This window comes from Anolis sagrei, chromosome X (assembly GCF_037176765.1).
Source record: "Anolis sagrei isolate rAnoSag1 chromosome X, rAnoSag1.mat, whole genome shotgun sequence".
Taxonomy (NCBI): Eukaryota; Metazoa; Chordata; class Lepidosauria; order Squamata; family Dactyloidae; genus Anolis; species Anolis sagrei.
Window position 1 is genome coordinate 5,951,082 of NC_090034.1, and position 21,293 is coordinate 5,972,374.

General features: G+C 45.5%; 1 protein-coding gene across 2 annotated transcripts in view; it reads left to right on the forward strand.

Moving 5' to 3' along the window:
• Nucleotides 1-21,293, forward strand: part of LOC137094796 (ras-associating and dilute domain-containing protein-like) — a 152,172-nt gene that overhangs the window by 65,893 nt on the left and 64,986 nt on the right. For both annotated transcript variants that reach the window (XM_067460553.1, XM_067460554.1), the window contains 4 exons: nt 6,711-7,403; nt 13,077-13,114; nt 19,462-19,622; nt 20,655-20,767. In XM_067460553.1, coding sequence (XP_067316654.1) covers nt 6,711-7,403; nt 13,077-13,114; nt 19,462-19,622; nt 20,655-20,767 — 1,005 coding nt within the window. The remainder of the gene's footprint in view (nt 1-6,710; nt 7,404-13,076; nt 13,115-19,461; nt 19,623-20,654; nt 20,768-21,293) is intronic.

Here is a 21,293-nt window from a genome sequence, read left to right on the forward strand (position 1 = left end):
GAGCTGGAGTGGAATGGCAGCCATTTTTAATAAGGGTTTACTGCACAAGAGAATGGGGCGGCCATTTTTAATAGAGCCTTAGTGTAAGCCTCTGTTAAAAAGTCTTGCTCTTTTGTGTATTTAGGTAGAAGAAAAACCACTGCAAACTCCTCTAGCATAATACCTTTTGCCATGACCAGATTCTGCTGCTGCTTGGCCAAATGTTGGGCCATATGGACATTTTGTTTGGTGCACCAAAAGAATCATAGAATCAAAGAGTTGGAAGAGACCTCCTGGGCCATCCAGTCCAACCCCATTTTGCTAAGAAGCAGGAATGTTGCATTCAAATCACCGCTGACAGATGGCGACTAAAATGATCAAGGGTCTGGAGAACAAACCCTATGAGGAGCGGCTTAAGGAGCTTGGCATGTTTAGCCTGAAGAAGAGAAGGTTGAGAGGAGATATGATAGCCATGTATAAATATGTGAGAGGAAGCCACAGGGAGGAGGGAGCAAGCTTGTTTTCTGCTTCCATGGAGACTAGGACGCGGAACAATGGCTTCAAACTACAAGAGAGGAGATTCCACCTGAACATGAAGAAGAACTTCCTGACTGGGAGAGCCGTTCAGCAGTGGAACTCTCTGCCCCGGAGTGTGGTGGAGGCTCCTTCTTTGGAAGCTTTTAAACAGGGGCTGGATGGCCATCCGTCAGGGGTGATTTGAATGCAATATTCCTGCTTCTTGGTAGAATGGGGTTGGACTGGATGGCCCATGAGGTCTCTTCCAACTCTTTGATTCGATGATTCTATAATCCAGCGGATATTGGCAATCTCTCATTCCTCTGCCTTTTCTAAATATATATATACACACACATACATATATATCTCAGGTATGACCACCCAGTCTTTGTAATATTAATTATTATTATTATTATTATTATTATTATTATTATTATTATTATTATTGGAGTAGCCCCACTGGCCATCCAGTCTTACCCTTGTCTGCCATACAGGAAAAGCAAAATCAAGGCACCCCCAACAGATGGTCACCCAGCTGTTGTAATAGTAATAATAGTAATAATAACAATAGTAATAATAATAATAATAATAATAATAATAATAATAATAGGAGCAACTCCAGAGACCATCCCCCTTATAGAATCATAGAATCAAAGAGTTGGAAGAGACCTCATGGGCCATCCAGTCCAACCCCATTCTGCCAAGAAGCAGGAATATTGCATTCAAATCACCCCTGACAGATGGCCATCCAGCCTCTGCTTAAAAGCCTCCAAAGAAGGAGCCTCCACCACACTCCGGGGCAGAGAGTTCCACTGCTGAACAGCTCTCACAATCAGGAAGTTCTTCCTCATGTTCATAATAATAATCTGTCAAGATCATTATGCCATGCAGGAAAGTCTCAGGCACTTTCCTTTTCCCTCTCAGTCGCTTAAGATGAGGGGGAATCCATAGCTAGATTTCACCGCTAGATTACCGCAGTATAGTTGGCTTGGGGCTGCCCTTGGAGACTCCTTATTGATAAAGATGTGAGATAGAGCTTTCTTGGTCTCTAAACCCATGTTCCCTTCTTGGTCTCTAAACCCATGAATCCTAAACTCTGGCCCTCAAGGTGTTTTGGACTTCAACTCCCACCATTCCGAACAGTCTCGGGCCCTTTCCTTTTCCCTCTCAGTCACTTAAAATGAGTGGGAATCCATAGCTAGATTTCAGTGCTAGATTACCGCAAGGCAGTTGGCTTGGGGCTGCCCTTGGAGACTCCTTATTGATAAAGATGTGAGATAGAGCTTTCTCGGTCTCTAAACCCATGATTCCCTTCTTGGTCTCTAAACCCATGATTCCCAAACTCTGGTCCTCAAGGTGTTTTGGACTTCAACTCCTACCATTCCGAACAGTCTCGGGCCCTTTCCTTTTCCCTCTGAGTCACTTAAAATGAGTGGGAATCCATAGCTAGATTTCAGTGCTAGATTACCGCAGTATAGTTGGCTTGGGGCTGCCCTTGGAGACTCCTTATTGATAAAGATGTGAGATAGAGCTTTCTCGGTCTCTAAACCCATGGTTCCCTTCTTGGTCTCTAAACCCATGAATCCTAAACTCTGGTCCTCAAGGTGTTTTGGACTTCAACTCCCACCATTCCGAACAGTCTCAGGCCCTTTCCTTTTCCCTCTCAGTCACTTAAAATTGTCGCAGCTATGGTGTTGCTGCTTTATAGTTGGGGTTGACTTCAATCATTCAAATCCTCTTCTCGGAAGCTGCGCCCCATTGAGAAGAATAATACAATCCACAGAAGACAAACTTTCTTCCAATAAAGTAAATGTTTATGCAATAGTCACAAATAAAAGATTCAGTCCATTGATCCCAATATTCCAGCAAACCTTCCTTGAGCTTTCACAGGAATCTATTCCTCTTCTTCTAGCTCTTGCTTTCTTCACAGTCTCACCAACAGCATTCTCTGCTCATGCTCTTCTCTACTCTTCTCTATTTCTTCTCAGTCTCTCAATTTGTAGTAGCTAAGCTCTCACAGGTGGCTTGACTGTTGCTGGCCGCACAATGACTGGACATGATTCCTGCAACCACTTATCCATTTTTCACTTAAGAAATGATCTAAATAACATTAAACTCTGACAAAAATGAGTGGGAATCCATAGCTAGATTTCAGTGCTAGATTACCGCAAGGCAGTTGGCTTGGGGCTGCCCTTGGAGACGCCTTATTGATAAAGATGTGAGATAGAGCTTTCTCGGTCTCTAAACCCATGGTTCCCTTCTCGGTCTCTAAACCCATGATTCCCAAACTCTGGTCCTCAAGGTGTTTTGGACTTCAACTCCCACCATTCCGAACAGTCTCAGGCCCTTTCCTTTTCCCTCTCAGTCACTTAAAATGAGTGGGAATCCATAGCTAGATTTCAGTGCTAGATTACTGCAAGGCAGTTGGCTTGGGGCTGCCCTTGGAGACTCCTTATTGATAAAGATGTGAGATAGAGCTTTCTCGGTCTCTAAACCCATGGTTCCCTTCTCGGTCTCTAAACCCATGAATCCTAAACTCTGGTCCTCAAGGTGTTTTGGACTTCAACTCCCACCATTCCGAACAGTCTCGGGCCCTTTCCTTTTCCCTCTCAGTCACTTAAAATGAGTGGGAATCCATAGCTAGATTTCAGTGCTAGATTACCGCAAGGCAGTTGGCTTGGGGCTGCCCTTGGAGACTCCTTATTGATAAAGATGTGAGATAGAGCTTTCTCGGTCTCTAAACCCATGGTTCCCTTCTTGGTCTCTAAACCCATGATTCCCAAACTCTGGTCCTCAAGGTGTTTTGGACTTCAACTCCCACCATTCCGAACAGTCTCGGGCCCTTTCCTTTTCCCTCTGAGTCACTTAAAATGAGTGGGAATCCATAGCTAGATTTCAGTGCTAGATTACCGCAGTATAGTTGGCTTGGGGCTGCCCTTGGAGACTCCTTATTGATAAAGATGTGAGATAGAGCTTTCTCGGTCTCTAAACCCATGGTTCCCTTCTTGGTCTCTAAACCCATGAATCCTAAACTCTGGTCCTCAAGGTGTTTTGGACTTCAACTCCCACCATTCCGAACAGTCTCAGGCCCTTTCCTTTTCCCTCTCAGTCACTTAAAATTGTCGCAGCTATGGTGTTGCTGCTTTATAGTTGGGGTTGACTTCAAGCATTCAAATCCTCTTCTCGGAAGCTGCGCCCCGTTGAGAAGAATAATACAATCCACAGAAGACAAACTTTCTTCCAATAAAGTAAATGTTTATGCAATAGTCACAAATAAAAGATTCAGTCCATTGATCCCAATATTCCAGCAAACCTTCCTTGAGCTTTTACAGGAATCTATTCCTTTTCTTCTAGCTCTTGCTTTCTTCACAGTCTCACCAACAGCATTCTCTGCTCATGCTCTTCTCTACTCTTCTCTATTTCTTCTCAGTCTCTCAATTTGTAGTAGCTAAGCTCTCACAGGTGGCTTGACTGTTGCTGGCCGCACAATGACTGGACATGATTCCTGCAACCACTTATCCATTTTTCACTTAAGAAATGATCTAAATAACATAAAACTCTGACAAAAATGAGTGGGAATCCATAGCTAGATTTCAGTGCTAGATTACCGCAAGGCAGTTGGCTTGGGGCTGCCCTTGGAGATGCCTTATTGATAAAGATGTGAGATAGAGCTTTCTCGGTCTGTAAACCCATGGTTCCCTTCTTGGTCTCTAAACCCATGAATCCCAAACTCTGGTCCTCAAGGTGTTTTGGACTTCAACTCCCACCATTCCGAACAGTCTTGGGCCCTTTCCTTTTCCCTCTCAGTCACTTAAAATGAGTGGGAATCCATAGCTAGATTTCAGTGCTAGATTACCGCAAGGCAGTTGGCTTGGGGCTGCGCTTGGAGACTCCTTATTGATAAAGATGTGAGATAGAGCTTTCTCGGTCTCTAAACCCATGGTTCCCTTCTCGGTCTCTAAACCCATGATTCCCAAACTCTGGTCCTCAAGGTGTTTTGGACTTCAACTCCCACCATTCCGAACAGTCTCAGGCCCTTTCCTTTTCCCTCTCAGTCACTTAAAATGAGTGGGAATCCATAGCTAGATTTCAGTGCTAGATTACTGCAAGGCAGTTGGCTTGGGGCTGCCCTTGGAGACGCCTTATTGATAAAGATGTGAGATAGAGCTTTCTCGGTCTCTAAACCCATGGTTCCCTTCTCGGTCTCTAAACCCATGATTCCCAAACTCTGGTCCTCAAGGTGTTTTGGACTTCAACTCCCACCATTCCGAACAGTCTCAGGCCCTTTCCTTTTCCCTCTCAGTCACTTAAAATGAGTGGGAATCCATAGCTAGATTTCAGTGCTAGATTACTGCAAGGCAGTTGGCTTGGGGCTGCCCTTGGAGACGCCTTATTGATAAAGATGTGAGATAGAGCTTTCTCGGTCTCTAAACCCATGGTTCCCTTCTCGGTCTCTAAACCCATGATTCCCAAACTCTGGTCCTCAAGGTGTTTTGGACTTCAACTCCCACCATTCCGAACAGTCTCAGGCCCTTTCCTTTTCCCTCTCAGTCACTTAAAATGAGTGGGAATCCATAGCTAGATTTCAGTGCTAGATTACCGCAAGGCAGTTGGCTTGGGGCTGCCCTTGGAGATGCCTTATTGATAAAGATGTGAGATAGAGCTTTCTCGGTCTGTAAACCCATGGTTCCCTTCTTGGTCTCTAAACCCATGAATCCCAAACTCTGGTCCTCAAGGTGTTTTGGACTTCAACTCCCACCATTCCGAACAGTCTTGGGCCCTTTCCTTTTCCCTCTCAGTCACTTAAAATGAGTGGGAATCCATAGCTAGATTTCAGTGCTAGATTACCGCAAGGCAGTTGGCTTGGGGCTGCGCTTGGAGACTCCTTATTGATAAAGATGTGAGATAGAGCTTTCTCGGTCTCTAAACCCATGGTTCCCTTCTCGGTCTCTAAACCCATGATTCCCAAACTCTGGTCCTCAAGGTGTTTTGGACTTCAACTCCCACCATTCCGAACAGTCTCAGGCCCTTTCCTTTTCCCTCTCAGTCACTTAAAATGAGTGGGAATCCATAGCTAGATTTCAGTGCTAGATTACTGCAAGGCAGTTGGCTTGGGGCTGCCCTTGGAGACGCCTTATTGATAAAGATGTGAGATAGAGCTTTCTCGGTCTCTAAACCCATGGTTCCCTTCTCGGTCTCTAAACCCATGATTCCCAAACTCTGGTCCTCAAGGTGTTTTGGACTTCAACTCCCACCATTCCGAACAGTCTCAGGCCCTTTCCTTTTCCCTCTCAGTCACTTAAAATGAGTGGGAATCCATAGCTAGATTTCAGTGCTAGATTACTGCAAGGCAGTTGGCTTGGGGCTGCCCTTGGAGACGCCTTATTGATAAAGATGTGAGATAGAGCTTTCTCGGTCTCTAAACCCATGGTTCCCTTCTCGGTCTCTAAACCCATGATTCCCAAACTCTGGTCCTCAAGGTGTTTTGGACTTCAACTCCCACCATTCCGAACAGTCTCAGGCCCTTTCCTTTTCCCTCTCAGTCACTTAAAATGAGTGGGAATCCATAGCTAGATTTCAGTGCTAGATTACTGCAAGGCAGTTGGCTTGGGGCTGCCCTTGGAGACTCCTTATTGATAAAGATGTGAGATAGAGCTTTCTCGGTCTCTAAACCCATGATTCCCAAACTCTGGTCCTCAAGGTGTTTTGGACTTCAACTCCCACCATTCCGAACAGTCTCGGGCCCTTTCCTTTTCCCTCTCAGTCACTTAAAATGAGTTGGAATCCATAGCTAGATTTCAGTGCTAGATTACCGCAAGGCAGTTGGCTTGGGGCTGCCCTTGGAGACTCCTTATTGATAAAGATGTGAGATAGAGCTTTCTCGGTCTCTAAACCCATGATTCCCAAACTCTGGTCCTCAAGGTGTTTTGGACTTCAACTCCCACCATTCCGAACAGTCTCGGGCCCTTTCCTTTTCCCTCTCAGTCACTTAAAATGAGTGGGAATCCATAGCTAGATTTCAGTGCTAGATTACCGCAAGGCAGTTGGCTTGGGGCTGCCCTTGGAGACTCCTTATTGATAAAGATGTGAGATAGAGCTTTCTCAGTCTCAAACCCAGGAGGAGGAAGGAGTAAATGGGAATGTAGATGCACGTCTCCAAGCTCTGCGTTATTGACTAGCTGTGCTGTCTTCTTGTTATGTGTGTAACCTTGCAGGACAGTTTGGTGTACATGCTGAACCGAGAGCAGCACACCGTCGGCCAAAGGACGCAAGCCAGCAAACCGAGCATTAGCCTCTCCGCTCCGGACATCCTTCCCCTCCACTGCACCATCCGCCGGGTGAAGACCTCCAGCCGATCTCGCCACCATCGCTCGGAAGAGAAGCTGGTCTTGGAGCCCATCCCTGGGGCCGCCGTCTCCATCAACTTCTCCGAGGTGGGCCGGACAGTCACGCTCCACCACGGAGACCTCATCTCCCTCGGCCTCTACTATTTGCTCCTCTACAAGGACCCCTTGAAAACCCAGCCGCTGCCGGCTCAGACTCTGATGCGCCTCCGAGCCGTGCGCCGGGCTTCCGAGCCGGAGCTGCCCTCTGGGTGCAAAATGTGCGGCAACCTCTTGAAAGACAAGGCGGGCCCTTCGTCCAAGAAGCAAGGGGCCCACCACCCGCAGGCCCCGTCGGGACGGAGAGGTGGGCGGAGGAAGCTGCAGCTGGAGTTCAACAAGGTCAACGAAGACGTGCTCCTCAAGAGGATCGTCAGCCTCATCGAGCCCACGGGAGATGACCACAAGCTGACGCCGGCGTTTCTCCTCTGCCTTTGCGTCCAGCACTCGGCCAACAACTTCAGGCCTGGGGAGTTCGGCCAGTTGCTCCTCAAGTCGGCCAAGATGATCCAGAGGACTGTATGGGTCAGTAGCAATTCGGGGTCAGAGTCTGGAGAACTTCCATTGTGGAGGACTATTATAAAACCCAGGATCTGGGGGTTGTGGTCCCCCAAGAGTACAGTATTTACTTGAATCTAATGCTCAGTTATCTTGCCAGACTTAGATTCTGGGGGTTGTAGTCCACCAAAAGTATTTACTTGAATCTAATGCTCAGTTATCTTGCCAGACTTAGATTCTGGGGGTTGTAGTCCACCAAAAGTATTTACTTGAATCTAATGCTCAGTTATCTTGCCAGACTTAGATTCTGGGGGTTGTAGTCCACCAAAAGTATTTACTCGAATCTAATGCTCAGTTATCTTGCCAGACTTAGATTCTGGGGGTTGTAGTCCACCAAAAGTATTTACTCGAATCTAATGCTCAGTTATCTTGCCAGACTTAGGGTGCGCATTAGATTTGTGTAATACGGTAGTGCTGAGCCAAAGGAAAAGGGGAAGATGCTTCAGGAGCATCTGGAGCTCCTATTTGAGGGATATCACCTGTAATTGAATTGCCATGTGCTCAATGCTATGTAATCCTGGGATCTGTAGTTTGGTGAGGCATCTGCATCCCACAAGGCAGTTGTCTTGGGGCTGCCCTTGGAGACTCCTTATTGATAAAGATGTGAAATACACCCTCTCAGCCACTTAAGCTGAGGGGGAATCCATAGCTAGATATCACCTCTAGATTACCGCAATGCAGTTGTCTTGGGGCTGCCCTTGGAGACTCCTTATTGATAAAGATGTGAAATACACCCTCTCAGCCACTTAAGCTGAGGGGGAATCCATAGCTAGATATCACCTCTAGATTACCGCAATGCAGTTGGCTTGGGGCTGCCCTTGGAGACTCCTTATTGATAAAGATGTGAAATACACCCTCTCCGCCACTTAAGCTGAGGGGGAATCCATAGCTAGATATCACTTCTAGATTACCGCAATGCAGTTGTCTTGGGGCTGCCCTTGGAGACTCCTTATTGATAAAGATGTGAAATACACCCTCTCAGCCACTTAAGCTGAGGGGGAATCCATAGCTAGAATTCAGTGCTAGATTACCGCAATGCAGTTGGCTTGGGGCTGCCCTTGGAGACTCCTTATTGATAAATTTGTGAGATAGAGCCTTCTCAGTCCCTAAATCCATGATTCCCAAACTCTAGTGAAACATCAAAACATCTAGGCGTCCCCTGGACATCGTCCTTGCAAACGGCCAATTCTCTCACACTAGAAGCAACTTGAAGTTTCTCAAGTCACTTCTGACATGAAAAAAAAATCCTCAGAGATTGTGAGGTCTGTTGGAAACTAGGCAAGTGGGGTTTGTATACCTGTGGAATAATGTCCAGGGTGGGAGAAAGAACTATTGTCTGTTGGAGGCAAGTGTGAATGTTGCAAGTGGCTACTTTGTTTAGCATTGAATGGCCTTGCAGCTTCAAAGCCTGTCTGCTTCCTGCCTGGGGGAAAAAGAAGTCTTTGTCTGCTTGAGGCAAGTGTAAATGTCTCAATTGGCCACCTTGATTAGAATTTAATGGCCTTGCAGCTTCAAAGCCTGCCTGCTCCCTGCCTAGGGGGAAAAGAAGTCTTTGTCTGCTTGAGGCAAGTGTGAATGTCTCAATTGGCCACCTTGATTAGAATTGAATGGCCTTGCAGCTTCAAAGCCTGTCTGCTTCCTGCCTGGGGGGAAAAGAAGTCTTTGTCTGCTTGAAGCAAGTGTGAATGTCTCAATTGGTCGCTTTGATTAGCATTGAATGGCCTTGCAGCTTCAAAGCCTGTCTGCTTCCTGCCTGGAGGGAAAAGAAGTCTTTGTCTGCTTGAGGCAAGTGTGAATGTCTCAATGGGCCACCTTGATTAGAATTGAATGGCCTTGCAGCTTCAAAGCCTGTCTGCTTCCTGCCTGGAGGGAAAAGAAGTCTTTGTCTGCTTGAGACAAATGTGAATGTCTCAATTGGCCACCTTGATTAGAATTGAATGGCCTTGCAGCTTCAAAGCCTGCCTGCTTCCTGCCTGGGGGGAAAAGAAGTCTTTGTCTGCTTGAGGCAAGTGTGAATGTCTCAATGGGCCACCTTGATTAGAATTAAATGGCCTTGCAGCTTCAAAGCCTGGCTGCTTCGTCCCTGGGGGAAACCTTTGTTGGGAGGTGTTAGCTGGCCCTAGTTGTTTCCTATCTGGAATTACCTTGTTTTCTGAGTGTTGCTCTTTATTTACGGTCCTGATTTCAGAATTTTGATCTTTTTTAGAGTCAGATTTTGTTCATTTTCATAGTTTCCTCCTTTCTGTTGAAATTTCCCACATGACTGAATAGCTGCCAGGCTCTTCAGTGCTAAACAAAGTGGCCAATTGCAACCTTCACACTTGCCTCAAAGAGACAAGAGTTCTTCCTCCCACCCTGGACATCATTCCACAGATATATAAACAGGAAGTAAGCAGCCAGACCTTGAAGCTGCAAGGCCATTCAATGCTAATCAAGCTGGCCAATTGCAGCATTCACACCTGCCTCCAACAGAGAAAAGTTCTTTCTCCCACACTGGACATTATAAACCCCACTTACCTAGTTTCCAACAGACCTCACAATCTCTGAGGATGCCTGCCGTAGATGTGGGCGAAACGTCAGGGGAGAATGCTTCTGGAACATGGCCAGGCAGCCCAGAAGACTCACAGCAACCCAGTTTTGGGGATGTTGACATATAAATCTGGGTTAATTGTAATGTTAGTCCATATTTTAGGGGGTGGGAATCAATGCATTTAGGGGAAAATGCACAAAATTGGCACATTAAAAACCTTCTTCCCATAAAAGACTCATTTTTATTTACAGTTATGATTTGAATAGGGATTTAGGCACCTTTCCAGAGAAGTCCAAATTTTAAAAAATGGGTGAAAGCAGATACAGATGAAAGAGGTTTCCCAAAACGAACGGTTTCCATGCAGAAAGAGTGCAGCACCAATCTGTTCCCCTCTGAAATCCGCATTTTTGGGCTTGCATGCCTTTCTACTACAGTGTGCATTTTTGACAAAATGCTGCACTGCAGAACACTGCTGTTTCGGATTCCAGATGCTTTGCTTCGATCCTTTGGTTTTCTCCTTCTTTCCTCCCCCAAAATAGCCCGCCATCTCTGGGCCTCAACCCAATTGTGAGTCTGAACTGGAAGACTTTTTCACTGGGCCAATGGGGAAGTGGACGCATCAACCCTTGCAGAAAATCAATAATTGATTCAATGGTTCTGCTTTAAAGCAAGCGAATCCTCTCCAGAAAATATTGCCAATCATTGGGCAGAAGTTGGCCAAGTGGGGCCTCCCTAGTTGGATTTCTGGCTCCTAAGAGCTTTGGCAGAAATAAAGAAATTGCAAATGTTTTGGGGTTTTTTTGTGGAAAATATTTTTGCTCCAAAATGACCTCTAGGACATATGGAAGGTATTTCAACTATGGATTGCTGTGAGTTTTTCGGACTGTCTGGCCATGTTGCAGAAGCATTCTCTTCAAACTCTCTTCAAACTACAAGAAAGGAGATTGTATCTGAACATTAGGAGGAACTTCCTGACTGTGAGAGCTGTTCAGCAGTGGAACTCTCTGCCCCGGAGTGTGGTGGAGGCTCCTTCTTTGGAAGCTTTTGAACAGAGGCTGGATGGCCATCTGTCAGGGATGCTTTGAAAAGCAATATTCCTGCATCTTGGCAGAATGGGGTTGGACTGGATGGCCCATGAGGTCTCTTCCAACTCTAGGATTCTATGATTCCTGACATTTCGCCACAACTAAGGCAGAGGTTTTGAGGTCTTCAGTATGTAGTCATGACCAGAATCCCTGGGTTGCTGTGTATTTTCCATGGCCACATAGTCCAGAAAACTCACAGCAACCCAGTGATTCTGGCCATGACCCCACATTGAAGACCTCAAAGCCTCTGAGGATGCCTGCCATAGATGTGGGCGAAATGTCAGGAGAGAATGTTGCTTCTGCAACATTGCCAGACAGTCTGAAAAACGCACAGCAACCCATACTTGAAATACCTTCCGAATGTCCTAGAGGTTGTGAGGTCTGTTGGAAACTAGGCAAGTGGGGTTTGTATACCTGTGGAATGATGCCCAGGGTGGGAAAAAGAACTCTTGTCTGTTGGAGGCAAGTGTGAATGTTGCCTTTGGACACCTTGATTAGCATTTAATGGCCTTGCAGTTTCAAAGACTGACTCTTTCCTGCCTGGGGGAATCCTTTGTTGGGAGGTGTTAACAAGAACTCTTGTCTGTTGGAGGCAAGTATGAATGCTGCAACTGGCGACCTTTATTAGCATTGAATGGCCTTGCAGCTTCAAAGACGGACTCCTTGCTGCCTGGGGGAATCCTTTGTTGGGCAGTGTTAGCTGACCCTGATTATTTCCTATCTGGAATTCCCCTGTTTTCTGATTGTTGCTCTTTCTTTACTGCCCTGGTTTCAGAGGTTTTTTCTAATATTGAGAGCCAGATTTTGTTCATTTTGTCCACGCGATTGAATAGCTGTCAGACTATTCAATGCTAATCAATTGAAAATTGTAGTTCTACTCCAGGAACTTGGCTTTTGTGGCACAAACTAGGTTGAATTGAAAACAGTGGAATTCCAGACACAGAAACCGTCAAGGCCCAACAAAGCATCCCATCAGGCAGGACGCAGCCAGGCTTTGAAGCTGCAAGACCATTCAATGCAAATCAAGCTGACTTAATCAAGCTGAGTTGTTAAAGTGTGAAGAATGGAACCCTGCACAGTACAAGGGTTGAATGAAAAGTAATGCCTCCACCTTCGTAACTCCTCAACAGATGGCAGTATTGGTATGCGGCAAGTACTGGCTTGTTCAGTAGACTCTCCTCTACAGTTCCATTTTGGAAGGAAGCTTTAGCATTGAATGGTTGTGTTGTTAAAGTGCAAAGTATGGAACCCTGTGCAGACGGTTGGTCAATGCAACTTAAGCAACATGCAGTCTTGACAGCAGAAGGTGTCACCCCAAAGGAGGTTCATCACAGAATGCAAGCTGTTGATGGTGATTGTGTTAATGTGAGTACTGTGCGTCGTTGGACGAGTAAGTTTAAAGATGTTGAGGTGGGAACATCTGACTTGTGTGACAAACAAAAGCGTTGGACGTCCTGTGACAGCAACCACCGAGTTTCACAAGCAAAAGATTGACAGATTGATTCAGGACTCTCTGAGTGATACAATAGTCATGTCACTCAGAGAGAAATTTCAAGCATAATCGGCATTTCACAACGTGTGGGTCACATTATTGCTTTGCTTGGCTATCGGAAGATCTGTGCACGATGGATACCCAGGATGAGAGAACTGTGAGACGCTGGTTGCGGAAACAGGGTGCCGACTTCTTCCGTGACGGCTTCAGAAAACTTGTTCATCGTTGGCAGAAATGTATCCAATTGTCCAGTGATTGTGTGGAAAAGTGTAGTTAAAGAGCACATTCTAAGGATTATTGCTGTGTTTGATTTATTAAAATATTCCCATCCAAACCCAAGTAACGAAGGTGGAGGCATTACTTTTCATTCAACCCTCATATGTAAGGAATGCCATACAGTTGGGACATGATTATAAGAAGGAGCGATGCAACAGAGCAATGCAATCCTATCGATTTGTCTTTTCCTTTTCTTGTGTCTCTGAAGCATGGATTCATTTCCAACTGTTTCCTTTGTTTTTGTCTCTTGATTCCAGGAGAAAACGAACGAGCTCGCAGAGAAGCAATCCCAACAGTAAGTCTTCCAAAGCTAGATTTCATGTGCTAGATTACCGCAGGGCCTTTGGCTTGGGGCTGCCCTTGGAGACACCCTATTGATCAAGATGTGAGATATAGCTTTCTCAGTCTCTAAACTAATGGTCCCCAAACTCTGGCCGTCTAGGTGTTTTGGACTTATTTCATTCGCTAGATTACAGCAGGACCTTTGGCTTGGGGCTGTCCTTGGAGACTCCCTATTGATCAAGATGTGAGATACAGCTTTCTCAGTCCCTAAACTAATGGTCCCAAAACTCTGGTCCTCAAGGTGTTTTGAACTTATTTCACCTGCTGGATTACCGCAGGGCATTTGGCTTGGGGCTGCCCATGGAGACTCCCTGTTGATCAAGATGTGAGATAGAGCTTTCTCAGTCTCTAAATTAATGGTCCCAAAACTCTGGTCATCAAGGTGTTTTGGACTTATTTCACCTGCTAGATTACCGCAGGGCATTTGGCTTGGGGCTACCCTTGGAGACTCCCTGTTGATCAAGATGTGAGATAGACCTTTCTCAGTCCCTAAACTAATGGTCCCCAAACTCTGGTCCTCAAGGTGGTTTGGACTTATTTCATCCGCTTGATTACCGCAGGGCATTTGGTTTGGGGCTGCTCTTGGAGACTCCCTATTGATCAAGATGTGAGATAGAGCTTTCTCAGTCCCTAAACTAATGGTCCTCAAACTCTGGTCCTCAAGGTGTTTTGGACTTATTTCACCCGCTAGATTACCACAGGGCAGTTGGCTTGGGGCTGCCCTTGGAGACTCCCTAGTAAGCGGCCGAGGGGGGAAAGGAAAGAATCTGAGGCCAGAAATGGTGGGAATTGAAGTCCAAAACACCTGGAAGGCCAAAGTTTGGCCATGCCTGATCGAGATCTCCTTCCAAAAAATGTCCTGCATTGTTTTAAGCTGAACTGTTTGTATCTTTTCTAATGGCATTTCATTCCTTCTGGAGTCGGTTTAATCCCTTTTGTAAACAGCTTGATTCCATTGTATCGTTCGTTTGTTTTAGCGGTTCCGCTTCTTATTTCAAATGTAAGCTGCTTTGGGTTCCAGTTTAGGGTGAAAGGCAATATAATAGTAATCATAATAAGAGGTTGCTGTGAGTTTTCTGGGTTGTACGCCCATGCTCCAGAAGCATTCTCTCCTGACATTTCGCCCACATCTATGGCAACAGACAAGAGTTCTTTCTCCCACCCTGGACATCATTCCACAGATATATAAACAGGAAGTAAGCAGCCAGACCTTGAAGCTGCAAGGCCATTCAATGCTAACCAAGCTGGCCAGTTGCAACATTCACACCTGCCTCCAACAGACAAGAGTTCTTTCTCCCACCCTGGACATTATTCCTCAGATATATAAACAGGAAGTAAGCAGCCAGACCTTGAAGCTGCAAGGCCATTCGATGCTAACCAAGCTGGCCAGTTGCAACATTCGCACCTGTCTCCAACAAACAACAGTTCTTTCTCCCACCCTGGACATCATTCCACAGATATATAAACAGGAAGTAAGCAGCGAGACCTTGAAGCTGCAAGGCCAAACAGGAAGTAAGCAGCCAGACCTTGAAGCTGCAAGGCCATTCAATGCTAACCAAGCTGGCCAGTTGCAACATTCACACCTGCCTCCAACAGAGAAGAGTTCTTTCCCCCACCCTGGACATTACTTCATGGATATATAAACAGGAAGTAAGCAGCCAGACCTTGAAGCTGCAAGACCATTCAATGCTAACTAAACTAACTCGTTGCAACATTCACATCTGCCTCCAACAGACAAGAGTTCTTTCTCCCACCCTGGACATTATTCCACAGATATATAAACCTCACTTGCCTAAATTCCAACAGACCTCACAACCTCTGAGGATGCCTGCCATAGATGTGGGTGAAACGTCAGGAGAGAATGCTTCTGGAGCCCAGAAAACTCACAGCAACCCAGTGATTCCGGCCATGAAATCCTTTGACAACACAAAATACTTTATTTATTTTTATTTATATATATACTGTATTTCTTCCATGGTCAGATGCCATCGATGGCAAGACGCACCCTGATTTCAGTGCCATCAATTACACAAATATGTAACGATATACCTGTCATCCCGAGACACATCCCATTATCTGCGATCTTTATATAGTAATGGAAGGAAAACAGCATTGCTCACAACAATAGCAACAAGGATAATAGGATTCCATTACTGAGTTCTCAAAAGCTCGCTCTCTATGGCAAGCCTACGGTTCTAAGGAGCGCCTGGTTCATTCCAAATGGCCAAAGGCTTTGTGGGTTGTGTCCTCTGTTCAGGATGCTCATTTTGCATCAAGCCCCACTGCAGCCCTGAATAGTCTGTTGTGTTCTTGTTTGCTTTGCTTTTTCCCTCCTCTGTTTTCAGAGAAGCTACATTTACTCATTTATTATAAGATAAACCAATGCGCTCGCCCGGTATGTAAGGAGAGGAATGTGGCCTTGGCAGAGGAACACTCTGATGGCTTTGACTCATTTCTGGTCCAATTTCGCTCCCATCCTCTTGTGCCTGGAATCGCACTGATGCATCGCTTCATGTGCAGTCAGATTCCCCAATGTTTCATTTCGAATGCTAAGCAAGGCCAGCCCTGGATAATACTAGGATGGGAGACCAGCAGCTACTTCCAGCCACTGTAGGCTCTATGGCAAAGGAAAGAGCTACCAAAACCAATGAGTATTCCTTGCCTAAGAAAACCTTAGGAAATTCCTTCCTTCTCTGGTTTAAAACTGGCTTTAAAAGTGCCTTCTCCGGCTTGAGCCGAGGCAAGGAAATTCCTTCCTTCTCTGGTTTAAAATTCGCTTCTCTGGCTTTAAAAGTGCCTTCTCTGGCTTGAGCCGAGGCCAGGAAATTCCTTCCTTTTCTGGTTTAAAACTGGCTTCTCTGGCTTTAAAAGTGCCTTCTCTGGCTTGAGCCGAGGCCAGGAAATTCCTTCCTTCTCTGGTTTAAAACTAGCTTCTCTGGCTTGAGCCAGGTCCAAGAAATTCCTTCCCTCTCTGGTTTAAAACTGGCTTCTCTGGCTTTAAAAGTGACTTCTATGGCTTGAGCCGAGGCCAGGAAATTCCTTCCTCCTCTGGTTTAAAACTGGCTTCTCTGGCTTGAGCCGAGGCCAGGAAATTCCTTCCTTCTCTGGTTTAAAACTGGCTTCTCTGGCTTGAGCCGAGGCCAGGAAATTCCTTCCATCTCTGGTTTAAAAGTGCCTTCTCTGGCTTTAAAAGTGCCTTCTCTGGCTTGAGCCGAGGCCAGGAAATTCCTTCCTTCTCTTGTTTAAAACTAGCTTCTCTGGCTTGAGCCGAGGCCAGGAAATTCCTTCCATCTCTGGTTTAAAAGTGCCTTCTCTGGCTTTAAAAGTGCCTTCTCTGGCTTGAGCTGAGGCCAGGAAATTCCTTCCTTCTCTGGCTTTAAAACTGGCTTCTCTGGCTTTAAAAGTGCCTTCTCTGGCTTGAGCTGAGGCCAGGAAATCCTTTCCTTCTCTGGTTTAAAACTGGCTTCTCTGGCTTTAAAAGCGCCTTCTCTGGCTTGAGCCAAGGCCGGGACATTCCTTCCTTCTCTGGTTTAAAATGGGCTTCTCTGGCTTTAAAAGTGCCTTCTCTGGCTTGATCCAAAGCCAGGAAATTCCTTCCTTCTCTGGTTCAAAACTGGCTTCTCTGGCTTTAAAACTGGCTTCTCTGGCTTGAGCCGAGACCAGGAAATTCCTTCCTTCTCTAGTTTAAAACTGGATTCTCTGGCTTTAATAGTGCCTTCTCTGGCTTGAGCTGAGGCCAGGAAATTCTTTCCTTCTCTGGTTTAAAACTGGCTTCTCTGGCTTTAAAAGCGCCTTCTCTGGCTTGTGCCAAGGCCAGGACATTCCTTCCTTCTCTGGTTTAAAATGGGCTTCTCTGGCTTTAAAAGTGCCTTCTCTGGCTTGATCCAAGGCCAGGAAATTCCTTCCTTCTCTGGTTTAAAACTGGCTTCTCTGGCTTTAAAAGTGCCTTCTCTGGCTTTAGCTGAGGCCAGGACATTCCTACCTTCTCTGGTTTAAACTGGCTTCTCTGGCTTGAGCCGAGGCCAGGAAATTCCTTCCTTCTCTGGTTTAAAACTGACTTATCTGGCTTGAGCCAATACCAGGGACCAGAAGCAGGGAAAAGCTGAATCATTTCCGACTCACTTCATGAGTTGTAACAAAAATGGCGGAAAAAGCTTCAGAAGGGCAAAGGGACTTCCGGTTTTCTTTAAAACTTCGAAATCATGTCAAAAAGGCAATTTTTTCTGACTTTATTCCGAACTATGAAGATCCTGACGGTACCTAACCATGCCTAATACGCATACATATTTTCCTTTTTATTATGTGTATAGTCCTTGCCTTGATCCACAGGGAGAGGTGTTTGGGAAATAATAGTCATTGTTGTTGTTGTGACAGTTGCATGTCCCATAAAGCCAGCCTCCAATTCCGCTTGGCTTGGCACAAAAGATGCCTACAGAAAGAACTTGGATTGCTTTCCTTTGTTGTTCGACTCCGAAAACTGGCATCCAGACTTCGAATGGGTGAAGCATGGGAATAGATAAACCCGGCTGTTGTTAGTGACAGCCGCCTTGTTCTGTTTTGGCTGGGGCTCATTGTTACTTTATCGTGTTTGCGCAGCGGCTGCAGCGGACACGTATTATCCATGCCGTTGTTATCATTTCATTCCTCCGTTATCTCTCCTCTAAACATTTGACGGCAGCGCCCAGAAACACCCGGCAGGACTGCGATATCTTTCACCACATCGGAGGGACTCAGTTTAAGACAATCCGTTCGAGAAGAGTTGTGCGGTTTGGGAAGCGTGTGTATCTTTTCATACCGAAAAGCAAAAACATTGGATTTAGATAATTGGAGACAATCTTATTGGCAGGGAGGAGAGCTGTCATGTAATGGCCTGGATGTGTGCCAGATGCCTATCATCTTGTCAGAGGCAGGTTGCAATGGAGAAATATGCCTTTATGGTTTTATTTATTCACTCGTCTATATAGCGAACTCCTGTTCAACAGTGACAAATGCAAGATACTCCACTTTGGCAGAAAAAATGAAATGCAAAGATACAGAATGGGGGACAATGCCTGGCTCGAGAGCAGTACGTGTGAAAAAGATCTTGGAGTCCTCGTGGACAACAAGTTAAACATGAGCCAACAATGTGATGTGGCGGCAAAAAAAGCCAATGGGATTTTGGCCTGCATCAATAGGAGCATAGTGTCTAGATCTAAGGAAGTAATGCTACCCCTCTATTCTGCTTTGGTTAGACCACATCTGGAATATTGTGTCCAATTCTGGGCACCACAATTCAAGAGAGATATTGACAAGCTGGAATGTGTCCAGAGGAGAGCGACTAAAATGATCAAGGGTCTGGAGAACAAGCCCTATGAGGAGCGGCTTAAGGAACTGGGCATGTTTAGCCTGAAGAAGAGAAGGCTGAGAGGAGATATGATAGCCATGTATAAATATGTGAGAGGAAGCCACAGGGAGGAGGGAGCAAGCTTGTTTTCTGCTTCCTTGGAGACTAGGACGCAATGGAACAATGGCTTCAAACTACAAGAGAGGAGATTCCATCTGAACATTAGGAAGAACTTCCTGACTGTGAGAGCCGTTCAGCAATGGAACTCTCTGCCCCGGAGTGTGGTGGAGGCTCCTTCTTTGGAAGCTTTTAATCAGAGGCTGGATGGCCATCTGTCAGGGGTGATTTGAATGCAATTCCTGCTTCTTGGCAGAATGGGGTTGGACTGGATGGCCCATGAGGTCTCTTCCAACTCTTTGATTCTATGATTCTATGATTCTATGATTCTTTCTCTGGGGGGATAGGTTCAGATGAAAGAAAAGGAGGTTCCACTTGAACATTAGGAAGAACTTCCTGAACATAAGAGCTGTTCAACAGTGGAACCCTCTTCCTCGGAGTCCAGTTAAAGCTCCTTCCTTAGAGGCTTTGAACTGGATGCTGGATGGCCATCTGTCAGGGGTGCTTTGATTGTACATGGCACAATGTACTTGGATTAGATGGCCCATGTAGTCTCTTTCAACGCTATGAGATCTATCTATCTATCTTCTGTGGACTCGTACAATATTAGAGAAGCTAACATTTCCATCTGGATTGGCTAGAGCAGGGGTTCTCAAACTGTGCTCCACGAAGCCCCATTAGTGATAGTATATCTTTTACAAAAACTGTTCCAGTATTCCCAGGAAGGTTCTCTTTTTCTGGCAAGGGGCAAAGATTCCCCTTGGAGACTGGAATTTAGTACAAAGGAGCAAGGGGAAGAAGTGCATGGACGTCTTGGGCTGCGCTGGGATGCCTTTGTAACTCTGCCCTCCTCTCGTCAGCCAGGATCCAGCATCGCTGTCCCGTTTCACCATCACAGACCTCCTCCCGGACCTCCAACACATCATCTTCTGGATGTCCAACTCCATCGAAGTCCTCTACTTTGTCCAGCAGAAGTCCCCAGTTTACATCCAAAACATGGAGGAAGAGTTGGATATCAAAGGTAAGGTTGGTAATGACTTTTATCCTGGATCATGCCCATCAGTGGCAAGAGTAACCAATTCTTTGCGACTTCTTCTAAGAATATTCCATAGTGTTGTACTCCAGGTCAGGAAAAAGCCCTCTGACTTTAAAACACACCACACGATGAGTGAAGAAACAAATCCTCTTTTATTGAAGCTTAGTAAATAGCCAGTAAAAATAAATGCTTGTAAGGAAATAAGAAAGTTCCAAAAAAGTAATGAGTCAGCAAAATGCAATAACACAAAGCAATGTCTACACAAGATATCAAAGCAGTTCCAAGGCAATGTTTATCCAGGCAGGAAGCAACAGGAAGCAAAGACAATCCAAAAGGCTAAAATTCTCCACATGAACAAGACTCCTTGAACAGGATTTCCATGGCATATGAACTTGATTTCCAAACGATGCCTGATCTAACAGGTTTTCCCTTGAAGCAAACCTTATATCCCAAAACCGAGAAATTGGTTTCGCTTTCCCCCACACTTGCCCCTTATCTGACGAAGCCTTTCAGAGCGACGTAAACATTAAGTTTGCTTTCCATCCTGGCTGATCTCCAGCCGCCTATCCTTTAACTCCCTATCTGGCTGCTCATTAAAATTTCCAGGTATCAGATTGTTTTCTAAACCCTAATTTTGAGAGCTCACAGAGAGAGGGATCCCGAGGCCCAGCAGGGATATTCTCATGAGAAACTGCCCTTTGCACTGGGTCCTCTCTGTCATTGTCTGCAGGAAAATCATTGACCAAATCATCTCCATCTTGCACCTCAGCCTCAGCCTCGGCACCATCATTACTCTCATCATAAGCATCATGATCCTGCAACACAAACACAAACTGATTCCCAACACATAGCATGGTAGCTTTGGGCAACAGACAGATTTTACTGCACTATAACAGAAATGTTATAGTGTTATTGTAATGTAACAACAATTAAAAAAATCAAACACCACATTTTCAACAACCATTGATTCCTGAAATCCATTGCTTTTTCCCCATGTCTTCTTTTTCCTTGTTTTAGGTTCCAAGGAGTCCCTCTTTTCCCTGACGATTACTGCCAGCGAGGAAGCCATGACGGTTCTTGAGGAAGTCATCATGTACACCTTTCAGCAGTGTGTCTATTATATATCCAAGGTACATCTCTCACATCATAGATGGTGATGGGCTCTTGAGTTGATGAGGGCACTGTTGTTATTTTCAAAAAAGTTGGCTTTGGTTTCTGAATGAGAGATCTCAAATATCTCTGGCCATCAACTGTTCTACTCAGGTCTTGCAAATGCTGGCTTCCTAGATGTGTCAATTCACCTTGACTACGTATAACACACAGCCATGTTTGAGCAGAGGTCTATTCCGATGGTGATATTTTGGCAGCAGGGATTATTATATTCTGGAGGTAGAGATGGTGATTTTTGGCAGCAGAGATTATATTGTTGTTGTTGTTGTTGTTGTTGTTGTATTCTGGTGGCAGAGATTGCAATATTCTGACAGCAGAGTTGATGATATTTTAGTAGTAGAGACTGTGATATTGTGGTAGTAGAGATTGTGATACTCTGGTGGCAGAGATGATGATATTCTGATGGCAGGGATTATTATATTTTGGAAGTAGATATGGTGATATTTTGATAGCAGAGATGGCGATATTCTGGTGGCAGAGGTGGTT